We start from the raw sequence: 26,146 nt of genomic DNA, 5'->3' as shown, positions 1-26,146 counted from the left end.
AGACATCACCTGAGCATGCTCTTGCTTCCTCCCTTCTTAGCTGTCTCATCTGTGAGGCAGAAACTTAGTATAATTGAGGTTGTGTTAAATAGTTAATATTGGTAATTTTTTTGTATAATGAAGATGGTCTGAAACTAAGCATGAGCTTTTTATTTTTTTGTGTGTGGAGTGTCTTTGAGTGATTCACAGGAAGTTTCTGCCCAGAGCTCCTGCTTCTATTGCCCTTCTCATAAAACATTTCCTAATGTCTCTCCAAATATGTTCTTGTGGAAGATGTACTAGTATTCTGCATTCTTTATGTGGAATTATAATTGACTTAGTAAATGCCCTTACTTGATTTACTGAAAGCCACAGAAAAATTCATTCATAAAAGGACATTTCTTTATTATATATAGCATATGTAATATGTAAATTGTTTTGACTTGCCAGAAATAGTGGTTTTTTTAAGCTTCCCCCCCCCCTCCATATAAACAAAAGCAAGTAGCCTTTGAGACCTGGAATTGATTATCATTACTTTTTTCCCATCTTGTACAGAAAATGCACAGCAACATCAGCCATACGGTTTTTACATGATTTAGTCATGTTTTCAGTAGACACTGGAGCCCAGTTTTTGCTGGCTGTTTTTCATGTTTGAAAATAGCTAATTTGGCCAGTACATCTGAACCATATGAGTGACTGAGGATGGACAGAGTGGTGCTTCCTCTTCTCCTCTCCCATGGAGGCAGCCAGCACGGCTGCCTGTGTCTTCTGCTTGGTGAGCAACCAAGGCAGATGCTTGGAAACCACAGTGGAAGTTAAGTCTTTGACAAAAGAGGGGGAGACAAGAAAAGGCATGGAAGGAAATAAGGTCTGATCTTCTCAAGCAACATGTACAGAGACAAGAGCTTAAGATGAGAGTAAACAGAAGAAGAATAGATCAGTGAGGAATGAAACAGAGCTCCCACTCTTGCTGCTTTTTGTTATAAATTAATCACTCCTTTGATCTTGCTTATTGTTGAATGTATCTTTCTAGATGCCTATAGCTCCCCTTTGTTAGAGGTTGAATGGTGTTCAAAGTCTTCCAGATCCAGCCTTTGTTCTAAAATCCTCAGGATGGGATGTTTGAGAGATGTCACCCATATCTGCTGGCTATGCTCTCTGGTTGTGTTACAACTTAAAAGGAAACTTAACCTGAATGCAAGTTTTGCAAATGGCTACTTACATTTTTTAACTTAAAAACAATACCTGAAAAAAATACAGCCTTCTCATCCTGAGGGGCCTCATAGACAGCATCGATTTTCTCTGGCAGATCAGGCCAGAATGTAGCAACAAGAAGAGGACCTGTGGGTTTTCCTCGGGGGTTTACAGTCCTCCACATGAATCTGTGCAGAACAGAAAAATGTACAAGATTTACAATGAACTAATTCACCCACACATCTGTTTCTCATCACTTCTGGCAAAGGCTGCAACAGGCATGCATGTACACACATGCGCACACAGAAGGCTGCAGCAACACATACTTGTAAATATTTTCCTACAGTAAACATTTTCCTGACAGAAAAGCCAAATAATTCATTTAGAATCATGGTGCTTAAAGAGTTGCACAATAAGATGCATGCTAGACTGCAGGTGACATTGTTTGCACTGATTGCTTTGGAGTTCCTGTTGCTTTTTGTTCCAGGGTGAAATGTATTCTGTGCTTTGAGTATACAAATACCTTTATTTACAAGGCATTTAAACTGTTAAGAGTTCTGCTGTTGTGTGTGGGGCAGATGGATGAGTGCTTGACAAAAGCAGAGAATTGTATTCTCTGAATTGCTCTTACAATTACTATTGTAGTGACTAAAAGTTCAGATTTAATAACAGTATATCAAACTGCTTGGAAGTGAGCTTGGCTGTAAAAGAAACTGCTAACACTAAAAATGTTCATTAGAGAAATGCAAAGGGTAATTTATTGGCTATTTTATGTATAAGTAGGATCATAATTTGATTTAAGATTTAAAAAGCTGTAATTATCTTTAAATGGCAGAGCTTTGTGCTGAGGGCTTTTGGTACTAAAAAAGGCACTGTGATTTCCTCCTCCATGGAATGAACAGCTTCTTTCCCTACAGAACAAAATTTTGCCATGGTCATAAAATGGAAAGTCAGCAGGCTGGTGGAATCACTCTTGCTCAGGCTCTGACTGTTCAATCTTCAGGTCAAACAGCTTTTAGCATTGTTATGTTTGCTGAAGCTCAAGGTGCTGCTGGAATCTTTTTTGCAGAGTATAAATCGTCATTACCTGTTCTTATCTAGAATAATTATTAATTTGAGCAACCAGGGATCTGAAACTGAATTTTGGTTTTGCCCACAACCTGGGGGGGTGGTCCTAAAGTAACTTAATAAATTGCTATATTTTTATCAACACAATTTTGATTGCATTAATTCCAAACTTCCCAGAGCCAGCACAGCCTTAAGCACAAGGTTTTTAATAAATCACAAATTTCAAGGGACTTGTTGAAATAGTGAGATTTTCTTGTGGAAAGGAAAACTATGTCAAAGCTGAATTTTCTTTTGTTTCTGAATCAGGTAGGAGGGATTTTTATTTCTACTCATCTTATTGAGGAAATGGTGAAATCGGTTATTTGGCTTTCTTATTTCAATTTGAACATGTTAATGCGTTAACTCATTCAGATAAATTTTAATCCTGCATTCACAGACAGATTTAATACTTTGTTACAGTAAGTAGTTTACCTTATATTTTAACATAAGATTTGCCATTATTGTTGTTATTATTATATGCAGTTATTTAAAGGGACCAAATCAGTTAGTCTTTTTTAATGTCTTGGGAAACTTCAGAAGCTTGAATTTGTATTCACTTTCAGAAGCAAAATGTGTGTGAATGTTGTACTTTGACACTCTGGTTACTTGGAGGATTCTGTGCCCTGTGGAAAGGCTTAGCTGTTCTTTATGGCCAACAGCATCTCCAGTAATTCCCCTTTATTTCTCTGGTTGGAGATGCAATTTGAGAGGAGAGGGGAAAACACTTTTATGAAAAAATAAATCTAATCTGACCTAAATTTTGCTATTTAGTTCTTATGCCTGTGTAATAGGACAGTTGGATGCTATGGTAATTTTAATGACTCATAGAAGTCACACGACACGTGGCAGACATTTGGTTTTTGAATTACAAAAGTGAATCATAGTGCTGCTTGCTTGGTATTTGGAAAGCTGCAAGACTGACAGGCAAAGCCATTCCAGAGCAAAACAATTAAACAGTTGTCTGGGTTTGCTGCATGTTAGATAAAGCATGAGTCAGTTTGAATAGATTGTTATGGTCTTTGCATAGTTCTTTGACCAACACTATCTGAATGTGGAATGCTTCTGTTTTGTTGGTGTTATACAGACTACTGAACTGCTTTGCTGATTTAGGAATAGATTTAAGTTGTCCCTTGTTGAATCAAGCCTTGTGTGATTACCAGTTTACAACAGCAAAAGCAAGGTGGAGGTCTGGCTGAAAACCAAGGCCCACAGCTGAGCAGAAGGTGATCAGCACACATGGAGTACTGTGGAACTAGAAAGGTTTTTTACTGCTGTGAGATGTTTTTTCTTTTGAAGGCACTGAGCTGAGATGAACACTTTAGCTCTGACTCTTTATGAACATGGGAGAGGAATGGATCCTCTTTGGACCAGGACATCATAATGGAAGTTTTGCTAAAGCTGACGGTCTGCTAAAACAGTGTATTCATGGTGGAAGTAGCATTTTAGATTGCTGCCATCAAGTTTGGAAGAGCAGCTTTTTGGATGGTTGTTGTTAAAAGCAGAGATTGAAAATTGTCCTGCAATCAGATTTGAATCTTTCTCCCAGAGTGGAAACTCCATGGAATGCAATCAGAAAGTATAGTACCTCCAGAGCTCTACTCCACTGAAAGTGATGGAATTTCCATTCCTGAATTACAATCCTTGTAGGTTTTACTACGAAATGCATTGGGAAATATTTTATGGGGAATGAATCTTTCCTTGGCAGGCAATAGACTCACTAATGCATCTCTTCCATTGCTAATTATGTGATTAACATTACAGATGGGTAAATCTCTAGAGATTTTGGGGGTCATATCTGGCTTGCATAATAATTTAGAAGTTTGGATGCATCTCCCAGCAACTTCATCCTTTTCAGCAACCCTCACGTGACTCTGTAGGAAGCCAGAAGGGTAGACACCAGGGTTAATTTTAGTGCTTCAATCTGTAAATTTGGGCAGAAAATAAGAGAACAAGCTTTTTTTTGAGGTTTCTGGCATTTCCTTGTTCTGATTTTAGCTAGAATTATCACCATCCCAGTTGTCATAGCATTTTGTCATAAACAATCCCAGTGTAGGGCAGAAACCTGAAATGAAAAACCACCACAGAAGTGCCTAAAATGATGACTAAAGTTGAAAATTCAACTCTTGAAGTTGGAGAGTAGCTCTAAGAAGCAATTAATTTATGGCATTATCATCTCACCCCCATCCAGGGGGACCTCGACCTCTTGGAGAAATGGGGTGACAGGAAACACACAGTTCAGCAAAGGCCAGTTCCAAGACCTGCACCTGTGGAGGAAAAGCCCCAAACACCAGTACACACAGGGGGCCCACAGGCTGGAAAGCAGATTTGTAAAAAAGAACCTAGGCGTCCAAGTCAACCACGAGCCAACAGTGTACCCTGGTGGCAAAGATGGCGACATTATTTAACCATAAAACCAGAATTTATCATCTCTTTCCCTTAGAAGTTAATTAGGACATTTTGTCATCTCTGAACACATAGAAGAAAGGGCAGAGATTGTGCTTTATGCCTCATAATACATTTCTGGAATTTGATGAATAGGTCTGACAGATTCCTCCACTTGAGACCCCACTGGTAAGCTATTTATCTCACTTACCTATCTTTGAAGAAAAACGTTTCCCCTCTAATCTGTGCAACTCCATCAAATACAATGTCGTGCTTGCAGAGCTCTGGAGTGACAGGCCCAAGGGTTGGACGTGGGCCTGGTCCTGGTCCAGGTTCGACATCAGGTGATACTTCTGTAATAGTGAACAGAGAGATTCTGTGACAGTGAGATACAGCGCTGCATAGGTAACATAGGGCATGAGCTATCAACAGTCATAGAAGGGGAATAGTTGGGAGGCAGTGCTTGAAGGGGAAAGGAAGTTAAAGTAAAATCTCTTCAGAAGGGTGGTTGAGTACAGCTGAGAAGACTTTAGCTTCTAGAACTGCCTAAATCTTCTGTGTGGCCCCGTTCACGAGACTGTCTGTGAATGCCTATTCTTGTTGAGCTGCCTATTTAACTTGAAAGAAATTCAGAAGTTGTTACAGTGGGTTAAAATGTTAATGTTACAATTCTTATTTTACTGGCTTCTAAAAAGTAAGAGAAATGCATTTCAAAGTCCTTCTATTCGGAATTATCTGCAATTCTGCTGAGAGAGACATCAAAGCAAATTTCTTTCTAGAAGTGCTAATATTTTAGAAGTTACAAAGTTCTATTTCGAGGCAGTTGTATGATCTTTCTGCCCTCATCAAATAATCAAAATGTGCTCTTCAGAACATGCACTTTGCCATCTGTTTTTTTTAATTGTTTTATCATTTGGCCGCTGCTCTATTGCCTTATGAGGCATTTGCCTTTTTGTCTTAGACATCAGGTTGATTTACTGTACAAAACAAAGTAAGTGTAGCTGATTTGAGATAATAATGGTGGAAGAAAACAAGGGCTATTTTAATACTACTTTTATGTAGAAAGCAGATTGTAAAGGGTTATAGCAGTTATAAAGAGGCAAACAATAGTTTTGTCCCAGGTTTTGACTTGTGCACTGAAAGAACTGGGTTAAAATAAAATAAATAAAAAACCTGATACCCAAAGATGTGTGCCATGCAGGCTTAGAAAATTCATGTAACCTTGCCCATGTCTCAATTCCTAGTATTAATTAAAGCAGTCAAGAATAGGGGAAAAAATGAAAATTCAAATAAAATTTTTGATAAAAAAGTTTCTTGAGGTAATAATTTTGTTATATTCTCATTATCATTTTTAAGGTGTTGAATACTTTAGAGAATAGTCACGGACAATTAAGATAATATCTCAGTAGAAAAGTGAAAAGCACAGAAAGAGAAATGGCATAGATTTTCTTTTACTGCTTAATTGACTGTAGGATACTTTTGCCTCTGTAAGATATATAGGCATATACATAGGGGGAACTTTAATTGTAATAATTCCTATGCATTTCACTAAGGGTTTTGGTGGATAAAATAATAAATTTTAAAGATGTACTGACATAAAAATACTTAAACCCACTTTATTATCCTCAGGAGCTTGCCAAATACACTTGCATGGAAGTATCAACTCCCGTGCACTGTCTGGAAGTGTTATTGTGATGGTGCAGCTTGAATTGTTGTGAGAAGGCCATGTGAACTGTTCCCAAGCTGGGACAGGAAACAAAGCCCTTTCATTCTTACAGGAAGTTCCAATCTGGGAAGCTCAGTCTGATATAGACCAAAAAAACGCCCCAAATGACCAGGAGTTATTTCATGTTAGAGAAAAGCTTGGCATTCATTGTCCCAGTAAAGGCATTAGAGATTTCATCAAAAGTTTTGGTTATCAGGGGATATTTTGGTGCCCCTGTTAGTTCATTAAATTTAGTGACTCTGCATCCTTATGTTGTTACATTTATTTGAAATAGGAGCCCTGGCAATTACATGAAGAAAGCAAGGAAAGGAACAAAGGATGCTTCTGGCATTTGTGATACTGTGCAGGATGTAATTTACTGCAAGTTCTGAGTCCCAGATTCCAACCTGTGCTGCCTGCCTTTCGGATGCATACTGCTGGCGGGGGAAGACTTTACCATATAGCTCCTGGATCCCTTTAATGTCATCCTGAGAAAGTCTAAAGTTCTTGGTGTAGGTGTAGATTGGTGCCATAAGGGCTCCTGGGTCCTCGGAGTGCTCCAATCCCATAGCATGGCCAAATTCATGAGCAGCAACCAAGAAGAGACTGTAACCTGAATAACACAGCAGGATAGTATTAGCTGCTTGCATCCAAATAGAAGTGTACCACGCAGGTTATTCATAGTCTTATAATTGTATTCTCCCATCAAAAAGATCCCAATAAGAAATATCATCATTAACATTTACAGCCTCCAATGGTGTATCTGGTACATATAGAAATGACATTTCATTAGAGAGGTTCTGAAACCTCATCTGTAGCTGACGTTTGCTACTGTCTCACATGTGTGTGACTGTGACCACAGTTTGTTAATAATTCTGTGAAAAAAGGAAGTGTAATTAATTAAAAACAAACAAACAAAAACCCAAGATGACTTAAACTTGCAATCCAGACTTTAAATCTTTTTTTTTTTCCATCAGTAAATGGCATGCAAGTGGTAAACAGGTCTGTAGATCTGTGAGTCTGGGAACAGAGCATGAATCAGCACAGTTATACCAATTATTGTTAGGTTAAATATTTTCTTCCCAAGGGCAGCATTTTATCAATTATACCCAAGCAGTCTCTGAAATTTGGCAGTTATTTTCCTCCTAAAAGAAAAACCTGACTATAGCACCTGTTTGTAAATATGCAAAAAGCCTTTTGCTTAATTTAATTTTATTCATGTTACAAAAAGGTAGTAATGTCTCTCTCTTTTAAACATTTTTCGTCTTTGTCAGTATCAGTCACGAGCGTATTTGCTGTTTACATTTAGCATTTGTTCCTAATTTGGCCAATATCGGAATATAGTTCTTAGGTACCAGTGAAATTCTATAGTACGTGTGGGTTTTAGCCTTGGAAGGAAAAACTGAGGTGAGGAGTGAAGCATTTTTTCCTTGATTTTTTTTTTTAAGGTTTTTGTTTTTTATATTTTGCAAAGATACTTAATCGTTATGATTTTAGGAAACTTGAATGTTTCGGGCAGATGAGCTCTGTGACAGACTTCATGTTTGCTCAGGTTTTGGGCTGGGGACATGCCCAGTAGCCAGCCAGGAGTGACAATACGTACAAGAATGAAATAATGAGTGTGATGTTACCGTGTGGTCAGGGTGCTGCCACCCTTGTGCTGCTCTGACAAACTCTGTTACCTTGGTCTGGACAAAAACCCCACTTGCGGTCATCATCGTAGCTGCTGGTAGAAGCACACCACAGCTTGCCATCATTGCGACCTGCACTCGTGCAGGATTCATATTTATTTCCAAGGAAGATGAAGGGGAATACACAAGGGGCTCCTTCTGAATTGCCACCAACTGTTGACATGGCTGTGGAAAATGACAGAAAAGCACAGTGAGAGGAATCCCTTTTGTGAGATTAATCTGATGCGTCTTCTCCTAAACTACACGTTACAACTAGAAAGCAAGCAGAAACCCTGCAGTCCTCTTAAAAACATGAGGAGTAAGTTTATTAGTAGTATTTGACAACAAAATTGTATGGCACAGGAGAAAAAAAAAAAAAGGAAAATGTCTAGGCATTGCCATTGTAACGAGCTTGTGGTTAGTTTTGCGAAAGTAAAGTGTGAGCCCCAGACTCATGTTCACAGCTCTGAGAAAGCAGCTGTTAACAGCATTTTTTTAAAAAAGGACTGCATAGCAAGTATCTTTTTGTTGTCATTGTTATGGTCTTTCCTGGTAATATCTTAAAGTGTGTCTCAAATAGGTCAGAGGTAGGTTTAGTGTCAGAAAGGAGAAAGGGCTGTTGAGTATCCAGCTAGTAGTGTGACTTTGGATATATAGATTCCAGACATATTGGTGCTTTTGTTGAACCATCCTTTCCAGTCTTCTCTTCATAACTACATAGTGAGTTATCATGAATCGGATACTCTTTTTTAACATCTGTGTAGTAAAATTGAAGGGTTACATGTGGTTGTCAAAAGTAACAGGAAGCCAAATACCAATACATCAAATCCTTCTTACAAATGGTTAGGGTATTTTCAAAAGACTCCAAAACCAGAGTGCGAGTAGGTTTGAATGTAGCTTCAGGGTGCTACAGGGTGACTGCAGCATCATCTTGGCTCTGTTCAAAGCCTGAGATTTTAGAACTGCCATAACTAACATAGCCTCAATACGTGTGGCTCTGGTCTGTATCCAAAAATTGAACACTTGCTATACAAGGCTTTAAATTAATTTTTGTTCTTTTATGTAATAAAACTCAAAAAGTATAAAAAATTGTGAAGAAAGCAGAAATCTATTTTTCTGGCTAAGCCATTTCACTTAATGTCTTTTGAATTGCTGAAATATCTATTAACTCAAGCTGAACATACTAAACAGGATTTTGTATTTTCAAGGGAAACTAGTAAGTATATAAGCTTAAATAATATTCCTGCTTTCTTCTGTCGCATGAGTCTTCTCTTCCAAGGCCATTAACAAATGGTAATCTACCTGTAATTATCCTGCAGTGGTAGACATTTAGTCCTGTGGTTCCATGACATTTGTATATCCCTGATAAACTTGGTGTGCTCTTGCATACAGCACCATTTATATACCTCACTCCTCTTCTGGTAATTTCCTTGGTCCCCTATGCTGAAACTGTGCCTAACTCCTAACTTTTGTATGCTCTAGTGAAGGTGTAAAAAAGGAGACTTGTGTTACTTAAAACAATGACAAATTAGATTGTGTTATGCAAACCAAATTCCTCATACCAGTCTCTGGACAGAATCCATATTTCTTATCTCTGTCGTAGTCCTCAGTGGTTCCACACCATCGGTATCCATCTGTCCTGCCTTCTGTTGTACACTGGTCATAGGATTGGCCTTGAAATTTAAAGGGAAATTTGCAGGGCTGCCCATCACCGTTGCCACCCATCGTAAAAAGTGCTGTAGGGAAAATGAAAAACGTTAATACACAATGCTCAGTATCAATGAGGAATCACAGTGGGCCAATGGAAACTTGGGGGGCTCTTGGCAGATTAGACAGCCATTGTGCGTGGTGCTGTTCTTGTGTATAATCTCTATTTTACATCAACAATTAAATGCTTTTGCAAGATAGGGGATGTTGCCTTCTCACAAGTGTATGGAAAGGAATGACTGATCTTTATAAATGAACTGGGAACGAAGAACATTCTACCAAGCTGCTTGAATGTGGTTTGAATAGTGTGAATCCTTTATAGCCTGTCTTATAACATAAAAGTAATATCCCTCCTTGACAAAACATTTAGAAAGAGGATGCTGGGAAAGTCACTAATATTCCTTAGTGCTTTGGTGATTAATTTACCTTGCAACAAAAATGTTAGCTGGAATGGCCAAGTTAGTACAGAGCCATGGACAGGCCTGATCAGTTTTTCCTAAAGGCCATCTGTGTGCATTTTCAGTTTCTTCAAGAGGCTGATATACAGTAGAGGTAGTCAGATAATACCCTTTAGGCTTTTTCTCTAGGCTTTGCTTCTCCTTTCTGAGAACCCATGCAGCTGGGCTCAGGCACTCAATAAATAAGCAAGAGAGGACAAAAGTACTCCTCTAACAAAGCTGAGCCCTGGAGGCTTCTCCTGACTTTTGTTCTGTTAGCCTTCCTGAATGTGTAGTGTATTGGTTTTCTAGGGATGGTTTATACACAAACAAAGGGCCCCATGATTCAGCCCTTAGAAGATGATGAAAGAATATAGAATAAACCGAGTTAAGAGTTCTGGGATCTCATTTAGGTTTTTACTGAACTTTCTTGGAACATCTGGAAGAAGGTAGATACAATTTATTCTGCTGCTGTTTAAAAAATGCATGTCCAAATTGAATTATATGAAAATGCAGGTGGCACAGAGCATCTGACATCTTGTGAATCTGCCTGTGTCTTCTCTTGGCTGCTGTGTCCATGGGAATCCTCAATGGTTGGACACTGGTGAGTGCCATGTGCTGGTGAGAGGGAACCATGAAGGCTACAAACTGAGTTTGTAGCTCAGGCCTTGCACTGAACAGAGACAAAAGTATCTTTCATGCAGCTGTGCACCAGTTTCCCTTGAGATTAACAACAGCACCTCAGGATGAAACATGCCTGTTTGAATTCCATGTAAAGCATGCATGATTTGACCTTTATTCAGGTGCCCGAGGAGACACCTTTTTCTTCCTCCTTCCAACAGTTGCAAGCTAAGCTAAAACCCAAACGTGTGTGTGAAGGCTTGGCAGGCTATTTCTAGCTTTGCTGTTGTAATTTCTGATGACCAAAAAGCCATTGTAGCCTCTGTGCCTTATGTAGGATTTGAGGGGTTTTGCCTTTGCTTAGTCAATGGGAAGAGACAGTGTTTATGAGTGTGCTTCATGTTTTAGAGTAGTAATAAAAACCCAAGACCTCTCTGGCTGAAGGGTGAATGGGACCGGTTCTGACGATGGGCTGTTGTGACACAGATGACTCATTTTGTCTTTTCCACTTAAATCAGTAATTGGCCGCAGTATCAGGGGCATGAACCAGTAAGTTGCTGAGGTAAGTTCCAGTTCCACTAAGGAGAGGATCTGGAGCTTTGCAGGCCTGGCTCTCACACACAAGTTCACTGAACTTCTGATCTGCCCAAGCTGTCATTTGTATCCTACTACATCCTGGACATCTAAGTAGCCACACAGAGGTGTGGCTAGACACAAAGTGCTCATCAAGATAACTACAACACATGCTCTGCTTCCCCAAGTGAGCAAGCTGCAAATGTTTGTCTTGGATACTGTCATAAGTTAGGAAATGTGCATTAACTAGGACTGTAGCTATTGTGATTGGAGAGAGACTTTATTTTTTTTTTTTTTGGTAAGGAAATTATAGAATTGGAAGGCAAAATTAAACTGAGTTGTTTAGATGACTCATTTATCACATGAGCTACTTCAAGCTCTAGATCTGGCAAGCTCTGTATTTTAATAGTCTTTTTTTACTGGTTTAAATATGGCTAAGTTCCAAAAACCTTATGGAAAGTCAGTCTCTTGCTGCTTTGTGTGGAGCCTGAGTCACAGTAAAAAATGCCGTTTTTAATTTTGCTTGAGGTAACATCATGTGATGGTAACAATAACAGTTTATTAAGTTTTCAAATCCTCTACCTCCTCAGAAAGTTCTTGAATGTAAATGAATGTTAGAGACTAGGTCAGTTTCCCCAAAAACAAAACAAAGCTTTATTTACTTGTAAGTGGATTTTAGAGGGCCTGACTTGTGTTCTGCATCATGGTAAGCTCAGCAACTTAAAAATCAGTGAAGATATTCAAATGTGAGAGCAGATTCAGACTGGACATTGCTAATCTGTGAGGTGCACTGCAGTGTTTGCTCTTCCCAGAATAATCAGCCAGTTGTGATGTAAGGAAACTTCAGGCTGGAAGGCGGCTAAAAACCCAGGGCATGGATCCAAGGTGAAGGTAGCTGCAGCCACATGAGGTCTCTGCCTGGGAGAGCAGTGAAGCTGCAGCCTATGAGAACTATGATGAGCATGTGGAAGGTACAGGCTGTGTACAGGTGTCAGTAACATTAGATTTCAAAGGACCAAAGAATCCTGGACTTCCTGTAGTGTCAGTGGAGTTTGATAGAGAGATTAGATCCCTTCATCCCATATGGCAAAGGAGAGGTTCAGCACACCTGTTTAAGAGATTTGGGTAGTAGGTGCTTTCTGCTTTGACAAATTATAGTTGAATCAGTCTACAAAATTAAGGTGCAGATCTGGGATGAACTTTAGAAAAGCTTGTCGCAGTGTCATAGCTTTAAAAATGTTGCCAAATTTAAAAAGCTTCAGTGAACTAAATGAGGGAGAAACAAGCATTGACAACCAGGAATGTCACCCCCAGTTCACAGTCTATCGTGTAAATCCTTCCCTAGCTGAATTGATTAGCCAGGTTTTAGCAAATGATGTCTTGGAATAATGAGTGAACAATGCTGCTCTGGATTTAATAAGAAACATCTGTGCATAACTGTTCAAGGATCTTGCAAAACAATTACATCAGAAACAAAAGGCTGAAACCCTTCTGTTCCGTTTCAGAAACCCTGACACAAGCATTTCCAGGATCATCAGCTTCCAGATCTAACTCTCCATGAGAGTGCTTCACTGCTTAAATTTTTTGTCTTGTATGACTTTGGGATTTTACAAAGGTATCAGTCAGGATATGTGAATCTTGGTTTCTCCAGCTACCTGTAATCCAGGCTTCATCTCAACCATATCTGAACATTTGGGGTATTTTAAACAAGTAAGACTGCTCTTTTCCAGCTGGAAAGATTAACCTGAGGGAGAGGAGATGTGGGGGAAGGTGGAGAGTGAAGGAGATGGCAAAGTTTTAGGAAAGAATGATTGTGAGTATGTGTGCATGTGCTAGGCTGAAGAAGCAAGTTCTGAAAGTCATGTAACTAATGACAACTTTTATTGACTGAAGTCTGTTAAAAGTTAACACTTCAGCTTGTTCATCCCCTATAGTCATATAAAAGCTGTCACCATGGTAGATCCCAGCTCTATAACAGGCAATTAGGGTTTTGGTAATTAAATAATATTTTTTTTATCACATTAGGGCGAGAAGACTGGTATGTTCTACAACAGATTATCTTTGCAAACCACTAGAACCCTGATGCAGAAAACATGTAATCTTGGATTGGAAATGGTCTTGCAAACGAACTTGAGAAATCCCCCAAATTTGTCAAGTAGGAATCTGTTTAGTGCTTGGCTACAAGAGAATACCAGAGAAATCTTGAAGACAGAGTATCTGAACTTCATTTGCATGTATTTATCTGTGGTCTTTCAAAAAATTACTTAACTGACACGTCCATGTTAATGCACATACCTGTGTATTTACACAGGTTTTTTTAGGCTTAATAGGACACATTGGGATGTGCTTGTGCACTTGTGGCAAAACCCTGAACATGTCCTTGTTTTGTTAGCTTTTCATCATAAGCATCAATAATTTCCTTTCAGCAATCTGCATTGTCTTTCCTTCTGACTGTGTGTAGCCCTAGCATTATAAATAAGTTTAGTTCCAAGCAGGGTTAGCATGCATCCAACAAAAGCTCCATTATTGTGTTCTCTTTCATAACTCTCATATTATTTGTTATGACACAGCAGTAGCAGGCAGGAATTTTAGTGACCCTGTGGGTCCATTGCTCCAGACATAAGGTAACAAGAGTGATGAAACATGCCCCACTGCCAAAGGCTTGCAGCAATCTGTTCTGTACAAAGGGAAATAAGTGAATGTAAAGGGAAATAAGTGAATGTGGGGAACTGCAGTACTGGGAATGTCCATGAATATAGGTCCCAGCACTGGAGCTGGCAAACAAGAGGTGGAACAAGCAGCTAAAAGCCCCTTGCCTTCTTTACTCTCCTCACTACACAATTAGCAGCAGTAGGCTACAGGCAATTATACCTAATTGCTTCTCTAAAGCTTTCCTGCTGTGATATACAGGAGATCAAATAAACACTCATATCATAATAAATTGTCTGAAATCTTGTATCCAGTAGACTCATCAAAATTTCCAAGCATATAAATACAAGTTCCTGATGTTTAACAGGAAACATTGTCATAATTTAATTTGAAAGATGATAATAATATTATGTATATTTTAAAAAGTTATGGCTACATGAAAGGATTATACACATTGTTTAATTTATAAATGAATGTTTTCAAATATGAAGTAAATTGTTTGTGACACACAGGAGTCTGTTCACATTCCAAAGAGGTACAAATTGAGTATGATCTTAGCTTTCCTAGACCCTCTAACAGATTTGTACAGATACTGATACAGAGTTATGATTTCTCAGATATTGTCATTCCTGTATCTGAAGGGAGCTGTTGGAACTGCTTCATGAGTAAGAGTCTGAAGACCTGTGTTAAAATTGAAAACCTAAATTCTAAAAATGTGAGTGCTCTCCTCGGTAGCAATTTGCAATGTACCAACATATAAACAGCTTTGTACTGGTATAGATACAATTCAATAATTTTTATTTTGAAAAGTAGTACGAGGTCATTTTAAGGGTGATTTGTGACAGTAATTGTGCCATGTTGCACTGCCAGGCTTAGAGGACCTGGGTCACTAGTTGGTAAAATTGGTGTGCAAAAGTTATGGAGGTTTGGCTTAGTGGGTTTCATCCTGAACTGCTAGTTTTTGTCAGTTACTGCTTATAAAGGAGAGGCAATTGCACATGTGAGTGGAATGACCTGCAATATAGGGAGATATTTCTGTCATTTAATGTGTTCCATCTCCAAATGTGGGTCTATCCTTACTCTAAAAGTTGGTTGACTTTCTTGGATCATGAAACTGAACCTGCAGTGTCTCTGATGTATACATGGGGCCAACATTGTTTCTGACACATCTTCAATATATCCTTGTTTTTAGAGATATGCCTCTGCCTGGGTCATCATCAGTTACAAACTCTCCTACACTAAGGGAAGCATTTAGGGAGTTTTGTCTGCTTAGATACTGAGGAGATATTAAAGAGCAGTAAATCTAAATCTGCCAGAAAGGAAGTGGAAAAAGTACAAGGAGAAGTGGATGGACAAACTAGTCAAGGGACAGTTTACTAGGAAAAAAAACAGTAGAAACAAAAATGATCTGCTTACATTCATGGGGACAAAAGCCATATTTGCCATCCGCATCGAAGTCTTTGGTTGTGGAACACCAGAGGAATCCATCGTTGCGTCCTGCATCTGTGCAGCTGTTGTATTCCTTGCCATTGAACCAGAAGGGAAATTTGCAGTATTCACCATCTGCATTTCCATACTTCACTCTAACCACTATAAAGAGAACAAATGCAGTGGTGAAATAATCCACCAAGTGATATATAAAAAAATTAGCTTCTGGACATCCTCTTTTCCTGGAGGACATTGGTATAGAAATGCAGTCTGAGTTTCCACTTTGAAATTCAATATACTGCTGGTCTCTCTACTGGCAAAATGACCATAGCTGAAATAATAACTGGTAATTTTGAACGAATTACATGGATATTACTCATGGTGAAGTGTTAGAATGAACAGTCCTTAGAATCAGCCCAGAAAAAACATATATGTTGTTACTATGGCAATGCAGACTTATAAACATGCAGTTAATACATTTAATAATTTAGTTTCTTTGGTAATAGTCTAAAGTGTTCAGTATGGTTTGAGAGACTCCAAGCAGGAGCTGAGCATGAGCTGAACATGCTTTGTGCCTCAAACCATTTTGCTATTTCCACTTTGACTTAAATGAGATCTGCTGTAGCACTGGGGTGATAGGGTGGTAATGCAGGCACACCCAGATCCTGCTTTTTATTTCAGTTTGTCACATATGGTCCTGAGGCTACAGTGCTGATGCTGCAACATATGTTAATGTCTAGATAATTCACTTATCCATAGCCTTTCTTTTAATGGCAGTAACTAACTGGATGTTTGTGCAGTTAACAGAAAACAGTTTCCCCAGTTCATTGTTAATCTAAGGCAGGGATCTGCTCCACTTAGTACATGTGCTGGTCAGTCCTTCTGCTGAAGTGAAAAGCAAGCCCAGCAGAAGGAAGCTGACTATTTTGGTATTAAAAGTCAAGTGTTTTTTATATAGGAGCTGAGAAAACTAGAATTTTAAATGAAAGGCAAACATGATTTTCAATTTCTATTATGTTTTCCAAATTATTTTCATTAGAAGAATTATAATTAGAAATGTGATTTTGGCAAAGTTCAAGCAGAGAAAAGAAAAATTATGTTCCAAGCTACTAATACTTGGTTTTGTTTGTTATACTATGGACACTATCTGGACTTTAGTTGCCTTGTTCTAAGGGGTAAGGCAAACTGCCTGTTAAAGATTCTTGGAGATGTTCCTAATCCACTGTTTGATATCAATTTTGTTTCAGTCACCAGCATGAGGGATTTATATTCCATCAGCTTTTGACAGATATTGTGAGTGTATAAATCTTTGTTCTGTTTTTAACAACAGGATCCATAGCTTATGTCATCTTAAAAGGGTATGTCAGCAGAAATGCACGGGCCAGTCTGCCTCTTCCGAATAAACACAAAGATGATGTAGGCTGGGTACCTGAGAAGTGAAGCATTTGATGTCATAGCTGTGGCGTTGTACTTATCCCACAATTTATGAAGGTTGCACAGCATCAGGCCCTTTATTAATTCAGTTTTTCAAGAGGCAACAGTAGAGAACAGAAAAGGAAATCCTAGGTAGCATTTATTTAGGGATAGCATTGAAACATAGCAGCCAGCAGGCTATGTGCTCTGAAACATTAAAAACTCTGATACCTTGTCCTTCTCCAAGAGTCCACAGTTCATCATCATCAAAATGCGAGTCTCCTCCAATTCCTGGCCCTGGTGCAAAGGCATGAGCCAGGAGACCATCTTTGCCATCGAATGGGTAGCCATCTCCGTGCTCTGCGGGACGAAGCAGGCAAAACCGGCAGTTACCAGTGACCTCAGCTCTGTCAGAGTCTACACATGAATGATGATTATCACATGTACTTTCCCATCCAAGACAACAGCAGAACATGCCAGTGAGTGAGTGTATTGGTATGGGTTGTGCTGCCAAGGCTGAACCAGGAGAAGCCAGTTCTTGCAAAGAACATTAAGTGTCAATACTGCAGTTGTTCCGGCCTGTTATGTCTCCTAAGTATTGTGGAAAGGAATCAAAGACAGTGAAATACTATACATGAGCTGTATGACTGCATACATGCTGCTATTTCTCAATAGAGCTGTAAAATAAATATTGTAGATGAGAGGCATTTTTCAGATAATTCATATCAGTCTCCAACTCGGAGATTGGAAAGTAAAGGCAAATTTCTTTTTGAAGGCTACTCTTTTCTGCTGCACCTCAGACTGCTGTGCTCACTTCTTTGTGCAGGACTCTACTTTAAGCAGAAAAGCAAATCAGCTGAGTGTGTCAGTAGTGAGGCTCTGGAAAGTTACCTCCTATTCAGTTCTCAGAGTCCTGTGATTGAGTCTATTCCTTCTCCACATGAACCCCTCAGACTCAGGCAGCTCACAGGGCAACAGCAGGTTAAGTATCTCTCCTGTTATTACACTGTAGGCTTTTCTTGGAAGTACACCACATGTGGGCAAGACAGGCTGGCAAGGGCATAACCCTGGTATTCATAACTTTCCCACCACATTGACTTGTGCATCAAAGCTGGCTGCCAGCACCTCCAGTTGCATCATTTCAGGCCTTTTGGTCTGATGTCTTGCCATTTAACAGAAGCCCTAAATACACAGGCTTGATTTTCTACTGCCTTACACTGATTTCATGCTGGTGTCATTCTCCTGTTGCAAGTTCAGTTCATTCATTTTAGTAGTGTGTCAGTTGTCATGAAGATTTTGACATGTATTAGTTGTTTTAGTCCCATTTATTTCCAAGTACATCCTTAGCTTAAGAGAATGTTTAAAAATGAAAAAAAAAATTGTGGAAGTCCCAGCTCATGTGAATCTGACATGCAGTAAAGTCATAAGAATGAATTAACGTGGAAGAAGTTCTTCACCCACTGTTTCTGAGCAGACTATAACCAGTAAGTACAAAAACCAGCAGACACACTTGTGCTTTTGTGAGACTGCCTGGATGAGGATCTGAAGTTTTGAGTTCTGTACAGAATCTCTGAAGCTTTTGAGGTCAACTCATTGGTAGCTAAAGTAAAGAAAATGAGCTTCAAATGGAGGCTTTTATGAAGAGCTCAGTTATTCTTTGAAGTGTTCACTTCCAAAGTCTACCTCCCAAGTGACTGGCTGCACTAGTATCTTCATTAGTATTAAAAATTCTGTGACTGCCTGTAAGAAGTTTAAATGCCCCAGGTTTACTCTGAAAAGCTCTAAACATTTTTTCACAGGAAACCAAAATTAATTCAGAAGGCATGTACAACGAAAATTAATCAAGTCACCTATCATCAGCTGGACTCAAACTGTAATTCAGCTCGGGATCCATATTTTTAAATTCCTCCAGACCAAAGAATGTATTGAAAGCCTGCATTCTGCTACACTAAAGAACAGACACCAGCTATGCAGTCCACAGTGACAGTCACAAATCCATTTTTAAGCTCTGATGTGTTAGAACGTCCACCTCTATCACTGGGAAACTGAGTACAGAGCTATAAATAAGCAGTATGATGGTATTCTCTTCTCTGGCAGAAAGCCAGCTCATAATCTAAAGCTCTGAACCAATATTTCCTAGTTCTATTTAGGATTTGTAAATTTAAAAATGTTGCCTGTAGCGAGTCTCTTTTGGAAAGATAAATATAGTATAAGGATATTGTATAAATACTTTTCTCTCTCTTTCTCTCTCATATAAGAATGAAAAAAAAATCTTACTGAAATTAGATCTTAGCCTGTATAAGCCAAGTGCAAACTAGGACAAGGTTTGCCAGAAAGGCTCATGGGTACTGCTTATTGAGAGTAGATCATTCCAATACTAAGATTTAATGAAAGGAACAAAACCATATGTAAAAGTAGAAAAATATACCCCATCGGCCAAAATTAATCATAATGTCTGCTTCTCCATCGTGTATTCGGTTAAATCTCAGTGGTGTGACATCACTCCAGACTTGAAAGGCTCGAGCAAAGGCATCATCTACTGTCTCTGGATCCAGATCTGGGGTATAGCCTATAATCCTGAGAGGTAAAAGGAAGAGTTAAAGTACACAGAAAGCCCCTCCCCGTGTTTGTTTTTTACTGATCAAAATGCTGAGTAGACTTAGTCGTTAAGCTGGCTAAGAGGTAACACTGCTTCATGTGAGATCTAGACACTTTGATCCAGAAAATGTATTTAGAAGATGTGTTTAGATGTGGTGCTTGGTGTTTGTTTTCCTTGGGAACTGACATAGCAGCATGATGAAAATTACATAGCCTGAGGCTGCAAAGCCTGCGTGGCAGTGGGCCTTGTGCACCACTTTCAGGGATTTGCTGAGCTGCTGGCAGGACAGCACTTTATATTCTTCTGCCCTGTTAGATTTGAGTTTTAAATTTTTGTAGACAACCTAGTTTGCAAGTCATGCCATCACTTTAGACATGAATATGCGAGTACATCTTTATATAAGATTTATTTGCCAGAAAAAGAGCTCAATATTGTTCTGAAAGTTTCAAGTGTGGGTTGTTTTGCTCTTTTATTACAACAAAAAAACCAGCTCATCTCCCTCAGCTTTGTAGTTAGTCATACATTGTTTCATCCCAATTGAATATTAGTCCTTTACTACTGTGTTGATTATGTTGGCAATGGAACACATGAGGAAATAGGAGGGAAAAGCATGTAAGGTAGAGCCATAGGCCTGACATGAGAAAGGGACAAACTCTGGCTTTCTTCTTATAAATGTATTTTAATTTGATGACTTCGTGCCTTGTATTATAGCCAGGTATCCTCTGTGTAAAGATAAGTTCCCAATTCTTTGCTGCTGAAGCTGTGCATAGGGAGGCAAACTGCTAGTTACAGCACAAGGGATGCTTGCAGTGATAACTTGTGAGGAAGCAGAAGACCAAGTCAAGCAGCGAAGACAAAAACGCTGCTTGTTTTCATTGGTGCTGAATGTTTGTTTCTGGACTGTGTACTGTAAGTACTGTGGTCCCTGCTGAGCAGAGGGGCTGGTGAGATACTCCTGCTCCAGTTCCCTTAGGATGCTTGCAGCAGAGCAAAAAACAAACCCAAAATCTCTTTAGTCTCAACCAGAACTGTCAAGTTGAGCTTTAAATTATCATTAATGAAATGTTACAATTTGATGTTTCAAGAGGTGTTTGCTAAAGCCTCAATTACACAAAAAGAAATTCTAATTCCAGAAATCCTGCCTGGGCCTTTAAGCAGCTATTCCACTTCTAAGTGTCTTGCTTGATTGGTTCTTCAAAGGTTATGTAGGAGGAGAAAACCCAGCATCACCAGCCAGTACCTGTATGTTATATGATTCTTTTCCCATTTTGGCTTTCTTGGAAAGAAGTTGTAATTGGCTACGTCTGGGTTACCACAGCGGGGTTTCTTCATTGTCTCAATGGTATTTTGATCCAAATCTCCTGTTTCAGGCAGCCCAAAAAATTTCTGCATTTTCTTCAAAGTATCTTTCAGGACAAATAAGTTGCAATTGTCTTTTGGGCACCCATAGTATTTATTCAGATATTGCTTGAAACAAAAAAAAAAAAGCACAGAACAAAGACTTTAAAATTCATAGAAGAAATAGTTAATCATTACAAATAAATACTGTAATTCCATGTTAGCTTTCCATCTGTAATTTGCAAGGTTTCTTTTCAAAATTACTATTATTAGTAACTGAGAGACCAGCAGAATCTTCTTAATTGACATGAACCATCCTTGATCACACAACATTGCTAATTAAGCAATCATTTCCACTATTAGCTCTCACCTTTACTTAATGAATTGCTTGATTAGTAAGTAGAGCATGGAGCTTTAATGTAGAACTACAAAGTAAAACAGGGTTTATCTTTTCTGGTTTCTTTATGATGTATAAATCTGCTTACAGTTTTAGATTTTGTGTATATTTTTTTTCTGGGAAGACTCTGTGGATTATTGAGAAACTTGTCAAGGTATCAAAGCAACCACACAAATGAGACCACGCTAATTGAAAAGAAAAAAACCCCATTGTCTATTCAAACCACATAGAGCTATTTGAATTATATATGTGTTTGCTTTTGAGTCAACCATTGCAAATAGCTGAGGAAGCTGGTCTTTGGGAACGTGTCAGTTGCTTGGACACTGTGGTCAGTCAGTATCTGTAGACTAAAATCTCCATCAAACTCTCCAGCAGATTCTGGCTGACCAATCTTTCTGATACAACCATGTTGGCAGATCACAAAATTCTTTCCTTAGAAAACAGTGGTCATAAAAGATCAAAAAGGCAGCACAAATCTCTTCTTTTCCTCTCTTGTCTAGAATAATACCTACCCAAGTCTCCTCCACTTTCCATTGGGATCACAATGACCTAATTAGCAGGTGTAATGCAGTTTAAAAAAAAGTCTGTTTCTTGCTGCTGCCTATAATCCCAGAGGAGTAAAGGCTTGGTCTGTTCCCTGGCAGTTGTTCCAGTTTAACAGCCATGTCTTTCAGATGTGTGTTGAGAACTTATGTGTTTACATTAAGCTAAACTGTAGATAAAACAACTGTGGTCATGAATATCCATACATGGTCCCCACCTTCTATGCTATATACACAAGGGAGATACACAAACTATTTAGTCTTAATTCCTTTAAGTTCATTGTTGACTGGCAGAATAACTGTGAACTTCTTGGGGTAGGGATCAGTCCTGAGAGAATGCCTGGCAGTCTCTAGCATGTGATGAAACCTGCCATAGAAAATAGTCAATGCAATATAAAAGTATGACAAGAAGCAAATGAGAGAACCTTCAGTTCTATCTTCAGCAACTGTATAAAATCCCTCATCAACTCTGTTCCTAACTGAAGACTGACAAACATGAACATGGCCACACAACAGACTGCTGGCTCCACCAGTCGGTTTGGATTCAGCTTTTGGACCTACATTGAATTTGAGAAAACCTGTAGCTCAGGCTGCTGCCTTAGCTTGGACTATTGTACAGAGAGACTCAGTCACTCTGTTTTGATTATATACAGCTTTAGATTGTTGAATTTATGTAGTCTTTGAGGAATAGCTTAATTATGATGAAGATATTAGTTTGGATACTTCTCTACTGATGATAACCTATCATTATCTAATTATTTTCATTCACATGTTCTAAAACGCTTGACCAAGCTATCTGGAATTTTAAATTTATCCGTTAAAGTGAATTACTGGTTCTCTTGCACAGAGATTTCAGGAACTCCACACTCAAGTTTGGGTTTGCAATATTTCATGTCTAGCCCTGTCAAAAGGCAGGTGTTTCCAAACTGATGTGTAGGCCACCCACACAGGTGTTAGCATGGCACAGAGCTGAGAGATGCCCTTGGCAATGGTGTTGTTAGACAGGAAGGCTACAAGTTACTGATCTTTTTGATAAAATGGTCTGTAGCAGAGGAAGAAGCACCCTTCAGATATTGTATCCAAAATATTAACTGCAGATCAAAGGTAGAACAGCCTAAATTGGGTAAAGGGATATTTGCAAAAAAATGTATCAAATCTCTGGGACAATGATTTATTACTGAGGATTACAAGAAGCCTGACAAAATGACTGTACATTTTAGTTACTGTGCTAGGAAGTATTCCTCAGGGAAACCTTACCTTATGTATCTAGTTAATTGACTGAAGTTTACCCAGGAGACCAGGGAAAAGACCACTACATCATCAAAATATAACAAAGGATATTTTGATTTTAGTTGGTCAAGCCTGGATTTCACCATCCCTCCTCATTAAGTGCAGGCGTACCTCATCTTCCCAGCATAGGAAATGGGTCAGAGCTTACTCAGAGAAAGGATTTAATCAAGATGTTACACCATTTCCTTTCAGAAAGTCCTCCATCCACCTTCTCACTAAGTACAGGCTCTGCTTAGGTTTTGTGATTTTTATAACTTCCAAGATGGTATTTCTCCAGTGGAGACTGTGGCACTGGCAGATAATGGATGTAGAATGGCTTTGCTACCGCTGAGCTTCTGTCTATAGTTAATGAAGAATGAAGCCTGGTAAAAATTATGTTAAATTCATTAAGGACATAATCAGGCCAGCTTGGAGGATCTGTTCTTATCCCAGTTTTCATTTTAATGTAGTTTGATGTAATTTCTTATGCTTGTGTTTGCACCTCCCAGTGAGGTGCCATGATATTATATAGACTATACAGCAGAAATGAAGTTCACTGAAGAAACAGAATGCTGCTCTTACCACTTCAGATTTGGGAGTAAGACATACAACTGAAAATATAAAATGAGGCATGGTAAATAATTTTACTTCCTAGGGTTCTGAATAGAAAATTAGCCTTTCTTAGTTTTTCCTAAAATGGAGATTTTACTCAAGATGAGAAATGACCATAACCAGCTGTTCTATGAGAAGAATATGTAGTGTCTATATAAACCACATCTTGGCCTAGGCTGCAGAGTTCAGTTTCCCCAGAGTCAGCAGGGAGCTGTGGTGATTTGGAATTTTGATCCAGCCCATTAATGAAACACGGTCCAGCTGCAACATAGCAATTTGTGTTCTGATGCTGAGTGTTGGGGCTGTTCTGATGGAAGGGGTGAGGGGAAGGCAGCCAGTTAGCATTACCCAAGAATACTGCGAGAGAGACTCAGAGGAACTGCAGTGTTAAACCAGCTTGTAATTTTCCTCTGAGTACACATAATAAATAGGTTGTTAGAAAGAAACAGAGATGAGGGGAGATACGGGTTGCTGTTGTTGAATAAAAGCCTGACTGTGTCTAAGAAAATAGATTATTTAAGAGTGGTTAAATTACTGTTAGACACGTGGGGCCCCACTCTCCTCTCTCTCATGCACTGCTCCCCCATCCCCTGGCTCCTGGCTGAATTTGTTTTGTTAAAGGCTGAGGAGTGCCCTTTTTGGGTCAGTTTGTCTGTTTTTCCTAAACTTTCCACCACAGCTCCCATCTGGAAATTCTCTCTCTACCCTCCCCCAGACCTTCTTTAACCTGGCAAGCTTTCCCAAGTTGTATAGCAACTCCTAAAGAAAAGTGACCAACTTTCAAACCTCTGTGTCCTAAAATAAGAATAATTTATCTCCATCTTCCTTAAAATGGACTTACTGTTGAAGAAGAGAAATGTCTATAATTTACATGCTAAAATAAGGATAATCCATCTCAATCTCCTCTTAAATAGACTTTCCCATAATGTCATTTTTATGAAGGTCCACAGGGCTAAAATAAAGTGAGAATAAAATGCTGTACAGTTCTAGCTATAATTTGCTCATGTCATATAAATCCAAACTTTTTTTTTGTTCCAGATTGAATTTGGAAAGAACAAACAAACTTCTTTAAACCTCTGGTGAGATTTTTTTTCTTTTCGAAGTTAAAATTAGTCACAATGGCTCCCGAAACTGGAGCCAGCTTTCAATTGTAATTGTCCCTTAAAGCTGTATTTATGCAAAGCATGGTAAACAATCTGGAGAACAAACTTCTGAAAGTTGCAATACATGCATTGAGTGAGTCTTGACAGCCCTCACTTCTGCTTGATTTCAATAAAAAAATCAGATGGCTCTTACTTGCCTTTCTCCCCTCTTACTATTACAGTCTTTTGATTAAAGTCACAATGATTTAATGAAATTATTTAGTATGTTCTGACTTAAGGGAAAAACAAAAAACTTTCTCTGCTGACTTGAAAAATTTTAAGAGAGGAAACATTACTTGGCTCTGGTTTTAACTTTTGAAAGCTGATACCTTTGTTAGCTCGCTAGCACTTCCAGAGACTCTAGGGAGAGAATGTTACAGTCATTCTTCAGCCTCGGCTGAAACAAGAAAGAAACATCTGCTTATGAAACAACAATATAAATCTGAAGCAAAGATGAAACCAACACTTACCACTGCTAGTTCTTTGTCTGTTTTGGGAGTGCTGTCTCCAGGAAACTTAATGATTGGTGATGGTGCAGCTAAAGTTTTGCTAAAAAGATATACTTGGATTAATAGTACTTTAAAAACGAAGCCACAGACAATGCGAGTCTTCATTCTGACAAAAGTTGTGCTCTCCTCTTTGGAAAAAGCTTTTCCTCGACTGCCTCTCTGTTACTTTAGCTGCACAGTGCACCAGTTGCTTGTCTGCACATCTTAACTCTCTGCAGAGTTTTCTCTTTTGCTTGCTCTAGCAATTCCTTTGTATGTTTAAAACATCCAGATGCGCAGTCTCAAGCTACCACAAGAGGAAGTCTGAAAACTAGTGGAAACATGAGAAAAGGGCAGTTACCAGATGTGATTGCTGTGATTTTAAGGTAGCAACAGGCAGATACTTATTGCTGCTGAAAGAGGCCACAATTTCTCCTCATTTGCATATATGAAAGTGTTTAATTATGCCAGAGAGCAGAAAAAAGCAAAATCTGAAGGTGAAGTTTCTCAGATATATTTTAAATTAACAAACAAACAAACCAACTAAATCCTAAACATTATTTTCCTGGCTAAGCATTTTTACTGCTTTTTAGCCTGTATTTTGCCCCAGACATAATAATCTGCTTTAGACATGTGTGGTTACACTCCTACACAGTGCCTTACAGTGAACATTTTGATTATGGATTTTGAGGCAGACTCTGCATGAGCCGATGCAGCCAAGTGAGGCTTCTTGTCCCCCTCCTGCTCAGGCTACACAAACCATAGGACTGTGGACACAGAGCTCACTTGGTGTGAGTGTTCCTCCCTCCCTCCCTGGTCTGTGCAGAATGTGCAGAGCTCTCAATAAGATTCTTGTGGCTTGTTTGGGTTTGGAACCAGCTGGAGGCTTTGCCA

The 26,146-nt window shown here is 38.9% G+C and overlaps 1 protein-coding gene across 1 annotated transcript in view; it reads right to left on the bottom strand.

The window, feature by feature from the left end:
• Positions 1–25,541, bottom strand: part of MMP2 (matrix metallopeptidase 2) — a 31,901-nt gene extending 6,360 nt beyond the window's left edge. The window contains exons 1-10 of the mRNA XM_051629606.1: positions 25,235–25,541; positions 20,705–20,931; positions 19,294–19,442; positions 17,097–17,225; positions 15,441–15,614; positions 9,600–9,773; positions 8,050–8,223; positions 6,825–6,980; positions 4,874–5,015; positions 1,225–1,361 (exon numbers count right to left, since the gene is read on the bottom strand). Of these exons, the coding sequence (XP_051485566.1) occupies positions 1,225–1,361; positions 4,874–5,015; positions 6,825–6,980; positions 8,050–8,223; positions 9,600–9,773; positions 15,441–15,614; positions 17,097–17,225; positions 19,294–19,442; positions 20,705–20,931; positions 25,235–25,378 (1,606 nt within the window). The 5' untranslated portion in view covers positions 25,379–25,541. The remainder of the gene's footprint in view (positions 1–1,224; positions 1,362–4,873; positions 5,016–6,824; positions 6,981–8,049; positions 8,224–9,599; positions 9,774–15,440; positions 15,615–17,096; positions 17,226–19,293; positions 19,443–20,704; positions 20,932–25,234) is intronic.
• Positions 25,542–26,146: the final 605 nt, after the last annotated feature.

The sequence above is a fragment of the Apus apus genome, chromosome 11, assembly GCF_020740795.1.
Source record: "Apus apus isolate bApuApu2 chromosome 11, bApuApu2.pri.cur, whole genome shotgun sequence".
NCBI lineage: Eukaryota > Metazoa > Chordata > Aves > Apodiformes > Apodidae > Apus > Apus apus.
The sequence above is the reverse complement of the archived record's forward strand: the minus strand, read 5'-3'. Positions and strand labels throughout refer to the sequence as shown.